Below are 15,437 nucleotides of genomic sequence, written 5' to 3' on the forward strand. Positions count from 1 at the left end.
GGTTATTTGTAATGATTAAGGCAACATGGAAAAACACAAATAACCTTAGGAAAGCACAAACACATCTTTTGTGGAACATGCCTAAAGTGCCATGTCCACTCCTAATCTCTGGAAACAGCAGTAGTGACCATGAGGAAATTACTTTAGGTTCTGAGGGGTGACAAAACAGGCAACAGGACAGCCATGAACCAAACCAATACCAAGCTCATTGACCCCCATCAATAGAACCAAATGTAAGAAATTGACTTGTACCTAGCCGAGACTGCAGCATTCCATATCCATTGCTTGATGTGTCATTAAGCCGCAGGGATCCTCTGCCTTTTTCAGTCCAGGACTGGCTTGCTTTATTTAAGACAAAGAGCTTGCAGTTGATCTGTTGTAGAGAAAAATATATTTAGGAAAAGGTGCTAGGCATGCTGACCTTGAGTGTCCACACAGACTTGCTTGTCAAGCTGCAGCAAGTGGAAAAACTGTTACAAACCAACCTATATTTGCAAAGTTATTATGCTCCAAAGATTGTACATAGTGCACTTGGGGAATCATCTTCTAAAATATGCCTGTAATGTATTTAAAGTCACTACAAATGCATAAATAAACCACTTTAGCCAGCTATGTCTCGCCACTTTAGCCAGCTCTGTCTCAACTTAAAACGTTGCTTGACCCAAGGAGCGATATTCCAGAAACAGGCAGTTTGTAGCCAGAGGGGTAATTCAAAAAACAAAAGGATGGCGTCTAGATCCGTGCAGCACAACATATCCTAGGGGTCCTTCACACAATGCACCATTCCCCCATTTAGAAAGGTGCCAGTACCTGTTTGTTTGGAGTATTCTTTTCTGATCCAGTGTTTAGGGATTTGAGAATAATCTACCCATACTAGTCAACAAAGTTACCCTCAAGTCAACATGCCTCTCTCTTAGCAGTAAATGTGGCAGAATACCAAGACTCCACTCCAGTCTGTGGGGTAAAGGAATTGGCAGTTGGGAGCCGAGGAACGCAGTTTCATTTAAATTTTGCGGTGCAGGGTTCTCAGGGCCCAACCCTTTTAAGAGAACATCACAGGAGTAAGGAAGAAAGGGACAGAAAGTAGAAGTAATAGGAAAATATACTAAAAAACATACTGTTGGGTTACAGATGACTTTCTAAAATGAGCGTAGTATCAGAGGATATGACCCTTCTAAGTTCTTTTTTAATACTTTATTTTTGTATTTTAACAACCAACCAATACAAACACAATCACAGAGTCAGATTCCCTCCACCCCAGTCCAAAAATAGCATAGTCATTAGTAGGACTCGAGACCTAGGCATCAACAATACTGCAGCTAGTGTCTTCAGTCTGATGTGGAGATCAAGTATTGGAAGTACGGGTCCCACAACTCTTGGGGACGGGCATGCAGTGGTAAAGTTTGTATAAAAGCAATCTCTGCATCATGGCAATAAGCAACATCCCGCAGCCACCCTTGTATGTGGGGGGGGGCACCCCTTGCCCCAGGCCATGGCCACACTTCTGGGCGCCAGTACCAACAGTAGTCCTGCCAGGCGCCCCCTCGTGGGCGGCAAGGTTCTTGTGCATCCCAACAGAGCCAGAACGGGACTTAATTCCAATGTTTCACCTATGATCAGGGAGATTTTGGCTAGTATCTCGGACCAGTACCTATGAATCTGTGGGCACTCCCACGCCAGGTAGGAGAAGCCGGCCGGGGCGAAATTGCACCTGACGTATGAGGCCGGGGTCGTGGGGAAGTACTTATGGAGCGTAGCTGGGGTGTGGTAGACCTGGTTCAAGAAATTGAAGTGTATCTGCTTATATTTGGAGTTTAAGGAACCTTTCTGGGTCTGTTATAGTACGTACACCCAATCCGCCCATCTATGGATTCTCCCAAGGCTGTCTCCTACCATGCTCTCGGTCCACTCCCCTCACATGCTATCTCCTTCATCAGGCCTTCATCAATCTGTGAGACTAGGCGACCCTCCCCTTGTGACTGAATGACTCCTCTCATCATTGGCCACTCCGAAGGCTGCGCTGGGAATTATGCAAAGAGGCCTCTAAGTGTGTGTCGTAATTGAAAGTATATGAACATATCTAGCGCTGAGTTGCCCCCTCGCTTCCTTGCTTGTTGAATAGCAAAGAACTCCCCATCCACAAATTGATCCCCATGGGTTTCTATCCCCAGTTTATTTGCCCACTGGAGGTATACCTGTTCAGTCATCAGGGGCAGACCCGGGACATGGCATGCTGGAAGCAGAGATGAATAAACAATAGTGAGGCCCATCTTCTCCGCTAACCGCCTCCAGGTCTTGCAAGTAATTTGAACTACATTCAATGTGTGGGATGTTGCTCGGGCCGTACCGAGGATCGCCGCGTTCAGTAGATGAGGGGACGCCAGTGCCCTCTCCACTTGCACATGCGGTCTCACAAAGCACGTGGCATACCAGTGCCCAAGGAGGTGTGCTTGAGCCGCCCAATAGTAGCGCTCAAAGTCTGGGAGAGCGAACCCCCCCCCCCTCCATTTGACTGCATCAGTGTCGTATATGCTACCCGTGCTGCCTTCCCCGCCCACACCAGATTAAGGATAAGCCCACGAAGCTGTCGGAAGAAGCTGCCCGACAAGAGCAGGGGCACATTGAGGAAGAGATACAGAAATTTGGGGAGGATGACCATTTTCACAATAGAAATCCGAAGTTTCTCAATTGCCCTCCCATAGGTGTCGCGAAATAACTCTTCCTGGCGGCGGGACACCAGCACCTACAGATATCAGACTCCCGTACTTTCCCATCTTAGGCCATATTCGTCCTGGAATTCCATCGTTCCAGGCGTTTGGGGAAATACCACAGATTTGCTATGGGGAATTATCTGGCCTGAGAATCAACCAAAGTGTATCATCACCAGGCACAAGTTCTCCTCCGGGTCACCAATATAGAGGGCCACATCATCCGCATACAACAATGTGATCATTCTGTGTGGGCCGAAGGTCGGCTTCGCTGAATGTGTCGCTCCAAGGTCGCGCCAAGGGGAGAGGGAGCATCCTTTTCGGGTTCCCATCCCATTTCAAAACGGATCGATCTCGCTCTTCCCACCACTATCCTCGCCGATGGGCTGGTGTACAGTAAGGAGACCAGTTTAAGAAAGAGCGGGCCTAGCCCTCATTTCTGGAGTACCACAAACAGGAAGGGCCACTCGATGGAATCAAAGACCTTCTCGGCAGCTAAAAACACAGCGATTGCTTGGGATGCGCCGTCAAGCATTTCCATGGCCCCGAAGAGATGACAGAGCCTGAATGTCGTATTCCTCCAAGGAATGAATCCCGCCTGGTCGGCCAGGACCAGTCCGGGCATAAGTGGGAGCAATCGGTTTGCGAGGATTTTGGCATGTATTTTACTGTATACATTTATCAGAGTGGTTGGCCTATAGGAGGCACAGTCCTTCGGGGGGTTTTCCCTGCTTGTGTATCAGTATTATATTGGCTTCACGCAGTGTGGGGGGGAGCGACCCCATCGCAAGGGATTCCTCGAATACACAGAGGAGGATCGGGGCCAGGATAGGGGCGTAAGCCTTGCAGAACTCCCCGGTTAGGCAGTCGGCTTCCGGTGACTTCGACCCTGCGAGTTACTTAATTACCCCCAAGATCTCTTCCAAAGATACTGGATGCTCAAGGGGTTTGCACAAATGTGCCTCTGCCCAATATAACTCCACTGCTTCTAGATAGCACCCGAGTTCCCCCGGTTCGGCCGATCTCCTGGAGTTGTATAGTTCCTGATAAAAGGACTGGAACACTGTTGCGATATCTCCCTCGGAATACGCCAGTTCACACCGAGGGTCCCTCACCCTGTTCACATGCGGGGGCCGTCTATCTACAGCTATTAAATGTGCCAGCAGTGCCCCCAGTTTCTGCCCCTCTCCGTATTGCTGTACTTGGGGACCACGGGCCAGGAACCGGACCTCTTGGTCAGCATTGACCCTAAATTTGTCAAGCTCCTCACGGAGCAGGGCGAGCGTGCAGGGGTTTGATGTCTCTGCATAATATGTTTCTTTTTTTTTTTTTTACTTTTCTTTATTGGCAAGGAACAGTAGCAGGCACGTAATACAGCAGATTAGCAAATAATGTTACATGTTTGGGATTAGCAAAGCATGACATGTACAGGGGTATACAGAGAGAAATGGATTTGCAGCCCATTAGTCTTTTCCTAGTTTGGGGTTATGCTTCGGACTGTTCTTCCGACAGGGGAGAAGAGAGCAATTCAATGTCGTCTTTGCTGTTCAAGTAGCTACAGAAATCTGTCCACACATTTTTCGGGCGGGAGTTCATGGGGAGGGAATTGATGTAGTCTTCCTCGCACATTTTAGTCCAGGTAAGGGCCTTCAGCCACATCTCGAAGGAGGGGTGGGGGGGGACCGTCGCTTCCAGCATTGTAATATGCATTTTTTAGCTACCATGGCCCCAATGTTCAAAAACGTGGACGCTTTCTTTGCCCAAGCTCCATCCCACAACCCAAACAGTATAGCAAGGGGATCTGAGCCGATCTGGATCCCCACCATCTCAGATAGGGCTTTGGTGACTGCTTTCCCGAACGGGACTAGCGCACAGCAGGACCAAAACATGTGGGTATGTGAGCCTCTCTAGACCTGCACCTCGGGCAAGCGTGGGACTGGTTCTGAGCAAATTTCCCCACCCTGTGGGGCGCGTAGTATAGCCGGTTGAGCAGCTTGTACTGCATGCATCTGAATCTGGAATTGAGTGAGACCTTGCATGTGTGTATGCACATTTTGCCCCACATGGAGTCTGTGATTGTCAAGCCCAGTTCGTTGCTCCATGTGTCCCGTGGTGTCTGGGGTGCATCTGCCGCCTTTGCCATCATCATTTTGTAGAGCGAGGATGTTATGCCCCTCCCGCCGACTGAATTGGATATGTAGCAGATCTCGGGTGAGTCAGCGGGTTCATCAGGGTAAGAGGGCCACATGGCACAGTCTGCCGCTCTTAGTCTAAAGTATTGTAGCAGCTCAAGAGCTGAAACCGAGTGGCTAGGTCGCCATGTCTGCGGGGTGATGAATTTCCCTTCGGGATATAGATCAGATAGCGCTCGATATCCTAGGTCAAGCCAGTGTTGCATGAGGAGTTTGTCGTGTGTGTGGGCGAGACCCGAAAAAGTGCCAGATAGGTAGCCATTTATAGTATGGGTGATGTTCGGGGTGAGGCTGCAACAGTCGTCTCCATGCCATGGTTGTGGTGGCCACGGGGTCAGACGGGGCCTCGGTGTGGTATGAGCGATAGAGAATTAGGGACATGATGTTTACCTCCTTGCTTGCCAGGTTCTCGAATTTCACGTGGGGGGGTGGATCCTGGTGTTTATACCAATGTGTGGCATGTTGGGCTTGTGCGGCAATCCAATACTGGGCAAGGTCAAGGGCATTAAAGCCCCCTCTCTCGTAGCGTAAGGTCATATGTTGCCACTTCTTGCGAACTGCGCCGGAGTGCCACAGGAATTGGGCGCATATGGAGTGCAAGTTCGAGAAGTATTGTTTCCCGGGCCATAGCGGGACGTTCGCAAAAATATAGAGAAGCTTGGGGACTATTATCATTTTGATTAGTGACAGCTTGCCCTATAAGGAGAGCGGGAGGTTACGCCACCTAGATAGCTTGGACTCCACTAGTTGCGCACTAGCAGCGTAATTGTCGGCCAGTAAAGAGGATCTAAGTAGGGATACCTGGACCCCAAGATATCTGATGCCTCCAGGAGACCAACGAAGGGGGAACTCGCAGGCTGGTTGTGGGGTTGCAGTAGTTTATTTCGGACTTGCAGCAATTTATGGTAAAACCCGAGAACGTGCCAATTTTCGTTATGTCTCGGATGATCGGGTCTAAGTGTACAGAAGGGTCTCTAATGTATAAGAGTACGTTGTTAGCGTATAATCATATAATTTCCGGTGTGTCACGCAGCCGTATACCCTTGCGGGTGTGTTTATCTCTGACATTGTCAGCCATGGGCTCAATTGCTAGTGCAAATAAAATAGGGGAGAACGGGCGGCCCTAGTGTGTACCCCTATGGAGCGTGAATGGCAACGACGTCAGGAAGTTGACTAAGACTCTGGCCACAGGATTTGTATATAGCATTTTGATGTAGAATAGCATGCGTGGGCCGATTCCCATTTTCTGCCGCACTGCCCACATATATTTCGCCAGGACACCATATCAAATGCCTTTTGGGCATCCAGGGTGACCGTAACCTCATTAGCATTTGTATCGATTCTGGACATGACATTAAACAGTCGACGGATATGGAGAGCTGTAGAGCGGCCAGGGACGAAGCCGTTTTGGTCAGGGTGGACCAGATGCGACATTATAGGGAGGAATCTGTTAACGAATGCCTTGGCGAATATTTTAGTATCTGTGTTTATCAGTGAGAAGGGTCTATAGGAAGCACATTCATCAAGGGGCTTACCCGGCTTAGGGAGCATGGTTATAAGGGCTTCACGCAGGGATTGGGACAGGGTACCTAGGCGGAGCGATTCGGTCCATACTTTGTGTAATCTCGGGGCTAGAATGCCAATGTTCCTGGTACAATTCTGAGGTGAGTCCGTCCGGACTGGGAGCCTTGCCCTTCAGGAGGGTAGAAATAACCTTAGTAATCTCTTCAAGGGTGATCGGGGCGTCCAGCTGCTCTCGGGTGGCTTGGTAGATGTAGGTCATAGGGATTTGTTTACGTCATGGAGGCTGTGCTCGCGCTTGGGGGCGTACAAGGCCGCGTAGAAGTCCGTAAAGATCTCCCAAGATGTGCAGGTCTGACCAGTGCTGGCCACCACTCGCATCCCTAATGTTATAGATGCGGGTTTTACCCCCTTCAATGCGGGCCAAGGTGTAACGCTCACCTGACTCCCACGGAGACGCTGACCAGGTCTGGGCTGCTGCGGCCTCTTCTAAGGTGATGCGCAGGACTCGGAACACCGACTGGGCCGGACCCCCAAACCTCGCCCGTCTGATGTGTAGGAAGATCTTTCTGTAGATGGGGAAAAAGATTTTAATCACCTGCGGAGTGACGAGTCGAACCCCTCCTTTCCCCTTTTACTCTCTCTTCAAACCACCTCTGAACCTTCCATTAATTCTCACCTTAAGATTTGAAATGACGAGCTCTCCATCCTGCCTCTGGTGCAGGGGTGCGGTAGAATCCAGTTACTTCACTGGTTATCGGACGGGCATTCAGGTCCAGTTGCTTTACTGGTTTTTGGGATGAATAAGGCGCTTTCGTAAGTATATGACTTATCAAGTTCAAGGGTTGTTCTCCCTTCCTGTTTAGCCTTTATTTTCAATGGACTGCTTTTAGTCTTTTAGCGCAGGTGCAGAGCGAAGATTCTACGTAGAGAAGACAATTCGCTGTGGATAATTCAGGTGAGCTTATGTTGGGGTGGTTTTTCTAATGTCTGTATGTTCACCCACTAATGCATGTGTTCCTTTTTCCCCATAGGGGCCGGGGCGCGGTACTGCCAAAAGGCGTGCCAACCCGAGATGAGGAAGGATTCTCCCCCACCAATCGCCAGGTAAGCCTTCTGGCAAATCAGTTTTTTCCCAATGTTTTCTCTGGCTCACCTTTTGTTCTTCTCTTTTCCTCCCTAGGTGCTGGAATGCAGCGGAATGTGCGGATGGTCGTAGGAGTTCGGAATTCCTTGTGGACAGGTGAGTTGATCGCAGCGCTGCAACGAGCAACGCAAGGAATCCAAAAAAAATGTCTTTTCCTTTAGGACCGTCGGCGTGTTGGCTCCGGATCCCATGCAATATCAGGTAATGTCCTTTATTCACCTTCTCTTCCTCTCTTCTTCCTTTTAGGTGTTCCAGGACTGAAGCGGGCGTGGCTGGAGTCAGGATGCAGGGGCAGACACGGTGAGCGTCCAGCTGCTAGGAGCAGAGCAACGCGAAGCGTGAGCTGCTGTCTGGGCGTGGCTTAAATAGCCTCCAAAGAAGTCCCAGGTATGTATCCTTCCCCAACCAGGTATGTATCCTTCCCTGACCACGCCCGAGTGGCAAAATAGTCCCACAGGTAAAGTAGTTCCTTTCAGGCCTCAAAGAGGTCTGGATCTGGCAGCATGGTCTGCATCAGGTAAATCCACCAAAAGCACTCCCTTTTTGAGCCTGGTGCCTACGGCGCCATGACTGATGTCCAGAATGAGCCTGGCGCCAAAGGCACCAGGACTGTGTCCAAAGGGCCCCTATTTGGGGTTGCTGGACCTTCCCTTGGGTACCTGATGTGTGCTTCCGGGGCTGCCGGTCTTGGACTGGCTCTCCGGGAGTATGCATCATGACAGCAGGTCCGTCCAGGTCGGTCACCCTCGCCGTACTTCCGCGCAGCCAGGGGACGAGCATAGTATTGTACCTCCCTAAGGGCGTGAGTTTCAAAGGTTTCCAGCTCCAATCTTATCTTATCTGCACTAGTTTGGCTGGGGAAGGCGCAGAGGTGTATTCCCGCTCTAGTTCTTTAAGCCTGGTTTCAGAGCGTTGTAGGCTGGTTTTTTATGTCCTTAAGTACCCCAGATTCCCTGGAGATGCACATACCTCTGATAAAGACTTCAAATGCCTCCCACCGGGTCTCATCATGTGTATCGTGTCGCTTGTTGCAGTCAAAAAAAGTGTTAATGTCGGCTAGGATCTCGGCCTTGAAGACTATATCTCGCAGTGCCTCTGATTTAAAGCGCCAGGCGGAATGAATGGGTGGGCCAGGCTCAAACTGGATCTGCAGCGTCACTGGGGAGTGGTCTGAGAGTGTGTATGCCAGTATCTGTATATCTGTGGTCTTACCCATTAATTCAGCCGATATGAGGAACAAGTCTATGCTAGATAAGACTGTCGTGTACAGACGGGTAAAAGGTGTACTCTCTTGTTTGTGGGTTGAGTGCTCTCCTGGCATCATGTAGGTCCAGTGTGTCCATGTGTGTGCATAAGCGTTTGGCGGCCCGGACATGGCTCTGCTGTCGGTACCAGATCTGTCCAGAACATTATTAACGATCAGGTTCATGTCTCCCCCCCCATTTGATTTGGATTCTGATATATTTCATGAGTAGGGTAGTTACTTCGTCAAAGAATTCAGGGCCATCAATATTTGGGGCATATGTGTTCACCAGTAGACACTCTGTTGGCCAGAAGACAGTGTAAGATTACATATCTGCCCCCCCCCCCCGAGTCTATGTAGCTAGTGCGCAGTGAAAATTCAACTGACTTGTGGACCAGGGTCAGCATTCCTCTGGACTGCGTGGAGTATTTGGTGTAGAACCTGGTGGGACCCCAAGTTGGTGCGAGGGATGCTGTGAGGTGCCCAAGGGTATGTGTTTCTTGAAGGAGAAGTATTTTAATACTGTGTCTCTGGGCATATGCAGTTATCCTACTGGCTTTTGTGAAGTTGCTTAACCCCCGAATGTTCCATGTCATTAGTTTAATGGTCATAATATAGCACTATGGAATTTCCCAACAATGAGATCTGCCACCTTTCAGTGGTACATTTACTGCTACTGCATCGTCGTGCCTCTTCGTAGCCACAGCCACTGCCTTCTTGCCATTTTTAATGTAACATCTCCCAACTTTGCCCCCTTCCACCCTCACTGCCCTCCCCTAACTAGCAGTGTATTGAAACCCACCCAAACATTGTGCGCAAGCGTGCCAATCCCAACTAGGCACCACCTGCCCACCTGCCCAACAGGGGCATAACTGATAGCAAACCGCCAGATTAGGCATTGCAACTGCAGTGGGGGTTGCCGCGAACCCAACTTTAGCAAATCAGGTGGTGCCGGTGCACCGCTATACATTTACACGGTAAATTACATCAAGATTGCGAAAAAAGTAACATTATGATGCATTAAAACAGACAAGGGGTGAACTCATGGTAGCTGCTACATGAATAGCAGTGGGGGCCTGGAGGCGAGGCAGGAGGCGGAGGCAGCCCCTATCCAAGTATAGTTGAGGCAGTGGGGATCAGGCTGTCGTTGTCCTCAAGCCAGGGTGCTCGCAGCCAGCAGGATATTGAGTTGAGTTGGTGTACCATGATGTCAGATAAGGAGGGAGGAGGATCTTTTGACAGTGATCATGGTGTCAACCGATAGGCCTCACTGCTGATAGTAGGTGCCAACCGCCTTAGTCATTGATCATTGATTTCTTCAGCTGCCTCTCCGAGCGGGATACGAGATTGATGAACTTCACTGCTTCATTGGGGACTGTGAAAAAGTAGAGTTTGTTGCGATGCGTAAATTTCAAGCGAGCGGGGAAGAGCCTTTCCCTAAGCATCTTCTTCACTCTGTTAAACTGTCTACGCTCCATCTGGACTCCCACAGAGAAGTCTGGGAAGATTCTGATGATTTGTGATTCAAGCCTTAATTCTCCTTTCTCACGGGCTAGCCGTAGTATGTGGTCCCTAACTCTGTAGCTAAGGATCTTAGCAATTATCGGTCTGGGAAAGTCGCCCGGTTTAGGGCGGGGGGGGCAGGGCACGGTGCGCACACTCAACTGTGAAGAACAGGGAAAGTTGGGGGTTATCGAAGAGGTCTTTGAGGAGGTTTTCGACAGCTAGTTCCATCTTGCCTGTGAGAGTGGACTCCGGAACACCTACAATACGGATGTTGTTCCTCCGTGATCTAGACTGTAAGTCGTCACACTTGGCCTTAACTTGTTTCATATCAAGCACCAGTTCCGTGACTGTAGTCTTTAGGGCAAGCATCCCATCTTCATTGGCCCTGATCCTGGTCTCCGCTTTGGTTATTCGAGCACCATGCTGGTCCAGCTTAGCTCTCAGAGAGGCCACATTGGCATTAATGTCGTCGAGCTTCTCATGGAATGAGGCAAAGTTTTTCGCCATAGATTCATTCATCGCCATTAGATCAGGCTGAGGGGGGTCTGACGGTGGGGGTCTGTGTCGTTGTGGTTCGAGGAGGAGCCTGCCATCTCGGCTCTGGGTGTTGGTTTGGTGTACTTGTCTATGGCTCCAACCTTGTTGGCGCTGCGTGACCTGTTCGACATGCTGTGGGCAGATGACGGTGTAGGGCGAAGCAGAGAGATGCGGTCTGTGTATTTGGAAGAAGCAAGCTCCCTCCGCGATCACTCCTCCGGGCAGCTCTGGGTGTGAGCTAAAGTGTCAGGGAGCACTGATGCTCTGAGGAATAGAGTCTGGCACTGGGCCCAGAGAGAAGCCAAAGTAGCTGGGTCGCAGTGTGGAGGTTGGGGAAATGACAGACAAATGGGAGGGGGCTCCGCACTGCTGGGATCCTGGGTGCGCAGTGGGGAGAAGGTGCGAAGCTCAGCACAGGTCCCTCCAGGGATCGCCCGCAATTAAGCTCACAAAATAATAGGTGTAGTGCACAGTTTTGGCGGCTCGGAGGCCCATGGCCCGAAGGCCTCACGGAGGTAAGGCAGCAATGTAGGCGCAGGTGTGGGTGCTGCAAGGAGGAAAATCGGTGTCTGTAGCTCTCACAATGGAGTCAATGGTCGAGGCTCCAGGGGCAAGGTTAGCAGTTGGAGGAAGTGTGGGGCCAGCCCGGGAGGGGGTGAAAATCAGTGTAGAGCAGTACCTTGTGGGGGGGTGCACAGAGGGCACAGCCGGCAGCCCCCCAGCTCTCCACCAGCGATGTCAATGGTTAGGCTTTTGTTGGTGGTGGGGAGGAGCTGCAGGAGGGGGGACGCTGAGTCCCGCAGGAGCCTGCATGGCTGGTGGTCGGGCACGCGTCCCCAAGGAGATTGCAGCGCAGTATGCGCGGTATCAAGTGGGCCCCTCCGTGGAACCAGGTCACGTTGCAGGCTTAGGTGGGGGCACTGGAGGAAAGTGGCCCAATGTCAGTTGGCCGTATCGCACAGGCCGGGCCCGGGCCCAAGGGGGCAAAGTGTTCACACTGTGATGGCAGGGGGGGCACGGAGAACTCAGCGAGCAGCCTCCCCCAGCTCCTCACCTGCCTTGATGGTATTGTGGATCCTGGTGTGTCATGGGGAGGAGCCGCAGAGGGGCCGCGGAGTCTCACCAGGATCCGCAGGGTGGGCACGAACCTCCAAGGCGCCCGGGCAGGATGGGGCACGAGCCGCCAGCCCCGCTTGCACCACGCTGCCCCCAGCGTCGGGGTTTGGATGTCTTGGCAAAGGCAGGCACTCTGTTGGCGGGCGCACAGGGCAGGGAAGGTGGCTCCGGCCCCCCGCGGCCGCCTCAGCAGGGGGGGGCAGGCAGAGCGTTCACCACAGTGCAGGCGGGCCCGGCCACACAACACCCAACAGGTGGAGGGGGACAGAGGGGGGGCAAGAGGGTTTCTCGGGCAGCAAGATCCGGCGCAGCCAGCCGCAGCTCCAGCAGATGTACGGGCTCAGCAGGAATAGCGCCCCAGCGGGCAGCAGCACTCCGTCGGCCGCGCGGGTTCAACGCGAGGACCGGCACAGACTCGGTACGCTTTTCTGCTGATACCTGTCTTGGCTGCTCTGTAGAGTTGTAACAGCTTCTTTACTTCACAAGCCTAAACAGTTTGTGGCCCTACTTTGATGTACAAAAGTACTTACCTGCGTTCAGAAATATTTGTGAGATCTCTTGTTGTGCCATAATAACCTTTCTCTTTGACAAACTCTTAAACCGGATTCTAAATGCAACAGTGATATATTAATGTCCCCAGCACTCTAACTATTGAAGTCACCTGAAGGTGTAGGTAGTGTCTGTGGGCTATCCCAAAAGGGTACTTACTGATTTAGAAATATTAAGAGTGTGTATTTCTGAGGTCTATTTGAGTGTTACTGTTATATTGCCCCTTCTGAAGAAGACTTACTGAAACTGACTGTTAAATACATTAATAATTGTTTCATCAAGAAACCTTGTGTGTAAGAGTTTATTTGAATACTTGTTACTGTGAATCTCTGTGATACTCCCCTACAGCTCACACTGACCCCTCTTGAGATAAGCCTGGCAGCTCAATCACACTACCAACCTGTGTAGTACAGACTTATACCAAAGGTTGGGTTCCTATTGCCAAGAGGTCAAGGTTGTTATAGTGCACCCAAGGAGTTCTGCATACAATCTTGCCTAAGAGAGAGCCGTGCTTAAAATGCACAGAAATATTAACAAAATTAGGAAAAAGCCTGGTTTTAAAAGGGGAGCACAGACATTGAGTGATTGATTTTAGAAACACTGTATGCAATATATTGCTACCTTACACAATTAGGGCAAATGCAGAATATGGCTACCTTACACAATTAGGGCAAATGCAGAATATGGCTACCTTACACAACTGGCTTAATGCAGGATATGGCTACCTTACGTAATTAGGCTAAATGCAATGTAAGGGTACTCTACCCAATTGGGCCAAATGCAGAATAAGCCTGCCTTACAGAATTAGGCCAAATCCCGAATAAAGTTACCTTACACAACTAGGCTAAAAGCAAGGTAAGGCTACCTTATACACTTAAGCTAAATGCAAAATATGGCGACCTTACACACTTAAGCTAAATGAAAAATATGGCGACCTTACACACTTAAGCTAAATGCAAAATATGGCTAACAATGTATTTATTTATTGTGTCATGGTTTATCAAAGAAAACTTTGTATACATGAACAATTTAGATTTACATTAATACCTCAATAAAACCCCATTTCCATTATACACACATGTAAACAACAAAACAAATTTCATGCTAAAATACATATTAAGAACACAGTAAAACCATCATGTCATAAACTCATGTCATACACTTTCTGCAGACAAATATCAACACATATCACAAATACAGCAGCATTTAGCATAAAGTGCATAATACAAGATAATATCAATTATCCTAAATGACTCCGTCTCAAACCCCAATCTGGAGCAATGTAAAGTGCTCTGTGCTTTTTCATTGCCTTTTTCTTTTCATCTATCAGCTTAGAATTGCTAGGTTTCGTGTCGTAATGGAAATAAAACAGCAAAACGTTTAATATATAAAGTGACAAGTGCGAAAAGTAATTACTTATTCAGAGCCAGATCTAGTCTAACAGTACATCCTAACTACTGGGGGTGGTACACCTGGATATCAATGTGACATATACAACAGGAAATTAAATGGCCCTAAAAATGATATGTACATATCTCATAACGGCTACAGACAACATATCCCCTGGATTCATTAACAAATGGTGCCACATATACTCCCAGGAACAGAGTCTAAATTTTGATATGCTTCAACACGAGTACCAACAGACCGCTACACGAGATCATCAGATGTTTCAGTGTCTCGATATCCGCCACAGAACATTATTAGGCAGATACAAATTCAATTTAACTCTCAGCATAACAGTTCTGCATGTTTTAGAAATGTGTTTTTGCAGGTCCGGTTGTAGCATCTTAAAAGGTTTTACATCTCTGTAAAAATGGTCAATAACTGTATAGGTTGCCAACAAATTTCTATTTGCTATCCAATCTTTTTCTATGAGTTTTTTCTTTACCCTATACAGCTTGCATAGCAATTCTGCCTGGTTGGAGCCAATTTTGGTCAGTATATTAAGACACGGTTTCACCCAGTTAACCAACACTTTCAAAGTGCTATTGCCCCAAAGTTCATTAAGAATAACAAATAAAGTATTCTCTGTAAGTTGCAAAATCGCTCTAAATAGCTGTAAACATCACCAGTCAATGCGTGCCTCTATAGAGATAAGACCCAGTTAATGGCTAATTGCTGCCAATGGTGTACTCAAAGGGAGGCCCAAAACTCTCTTTCAGATGTTCGATTCAGATTTTACCCAATCCCAACATTCCTTCTTTGTCTCTGTGCCATGTGTCAAACTTGTTATTATCTTCTGGTTATACATTGTCACCATAGGAGCCAATGAAAAACCCCCATAGCGTTTATCAAGTAATCGTAATTGGGTTCCAGCACTTAAGAGTAATAACGTTGTTATGGGCTAAACATACTTGTGGAGATTCCCTATTGCCAAATCTAACACCCAAATATTTAAAATGCTGCACAACGTCCAATTTCTGACACAATAACCAATTAAACAATGTTCTCCTTAGATTGTTTTTCAGAGGATTCATGACTAGGACTTTAGACTTTGGGATTTTGACTTCGAGCTCTAGTCTTTTGAAAAAGAGATTAACAGCCTCCAAAGAACATTGTTGTCCAATTTAAGTATAATCCACGAAAACCAAATCACCTGCGTAAAGGAGATAACCAAGCTTGTGCTTTCCCAGTCTGGGAGAGTTCGCCCCCACATTGTTGAAGCTATCCTACAGATTTGAAATATATGCGTTAAAAAGAAAGCGGGCCAACACACAGCCTTGACGCAAACCTTGCTTGCTAAAGACCAAGTTGGATAGGTTACGCTGCTGGTCCAACTTGATATCAAGCCTTGTACTCGAATTAAGTTTATGTAACATGGAGGGCAGCCCTGAGATTGCAGAATTTCCCAAAGTTTAGCTCTGAGGACACAATCCAATGGCTTTCTTATATCCAGGAAGGCAAAATATAGGTGT

The 15,437-nt window shown here is 48.8% G+C and overlaps 1 protein-coding gene across 3 annotated transcripts in view; it reads right to left on the bottom strand.

Moving 5' to 3' along the window:
* The window catches only part of RANBP3L (RAN binding protein 3 like), a 235,833-nt gene that overhangs the window by 62,117 nt on the left and 158,279 nt on the right, over window positions 1–15,437 (bottom strand). For all 3 annotated transcript variants that reach the window (XM_069627137.1, XM_069627138.1, XM_069627139.1), the window contains one exon: window positions 253–373. In XM_069627137.1, coding sequence (XP_069483238.1) covers window positions 253–373 — 121 coding nt within the window. The remainder of the gene's footprint in view (window positions 1–252; window positions 374–15,437) is intronic.

This window comes from Ambystoma mexicanum, chromosome 6p (genome assembly GCF_040938575.1).
Source record: "Ambystoma mexicanum isolate Mex_15411 chromosome 6p, UKY_AmexF1_1, whole genome shotgun sequence".
In the NCBI taxonomy this organism is placed as follows: Eukaryota; Metazoa; Chordata; class Amphibia; order Caudata; family Ambystomatidae; genus Ambystoma; species Ambystoma mexicanum.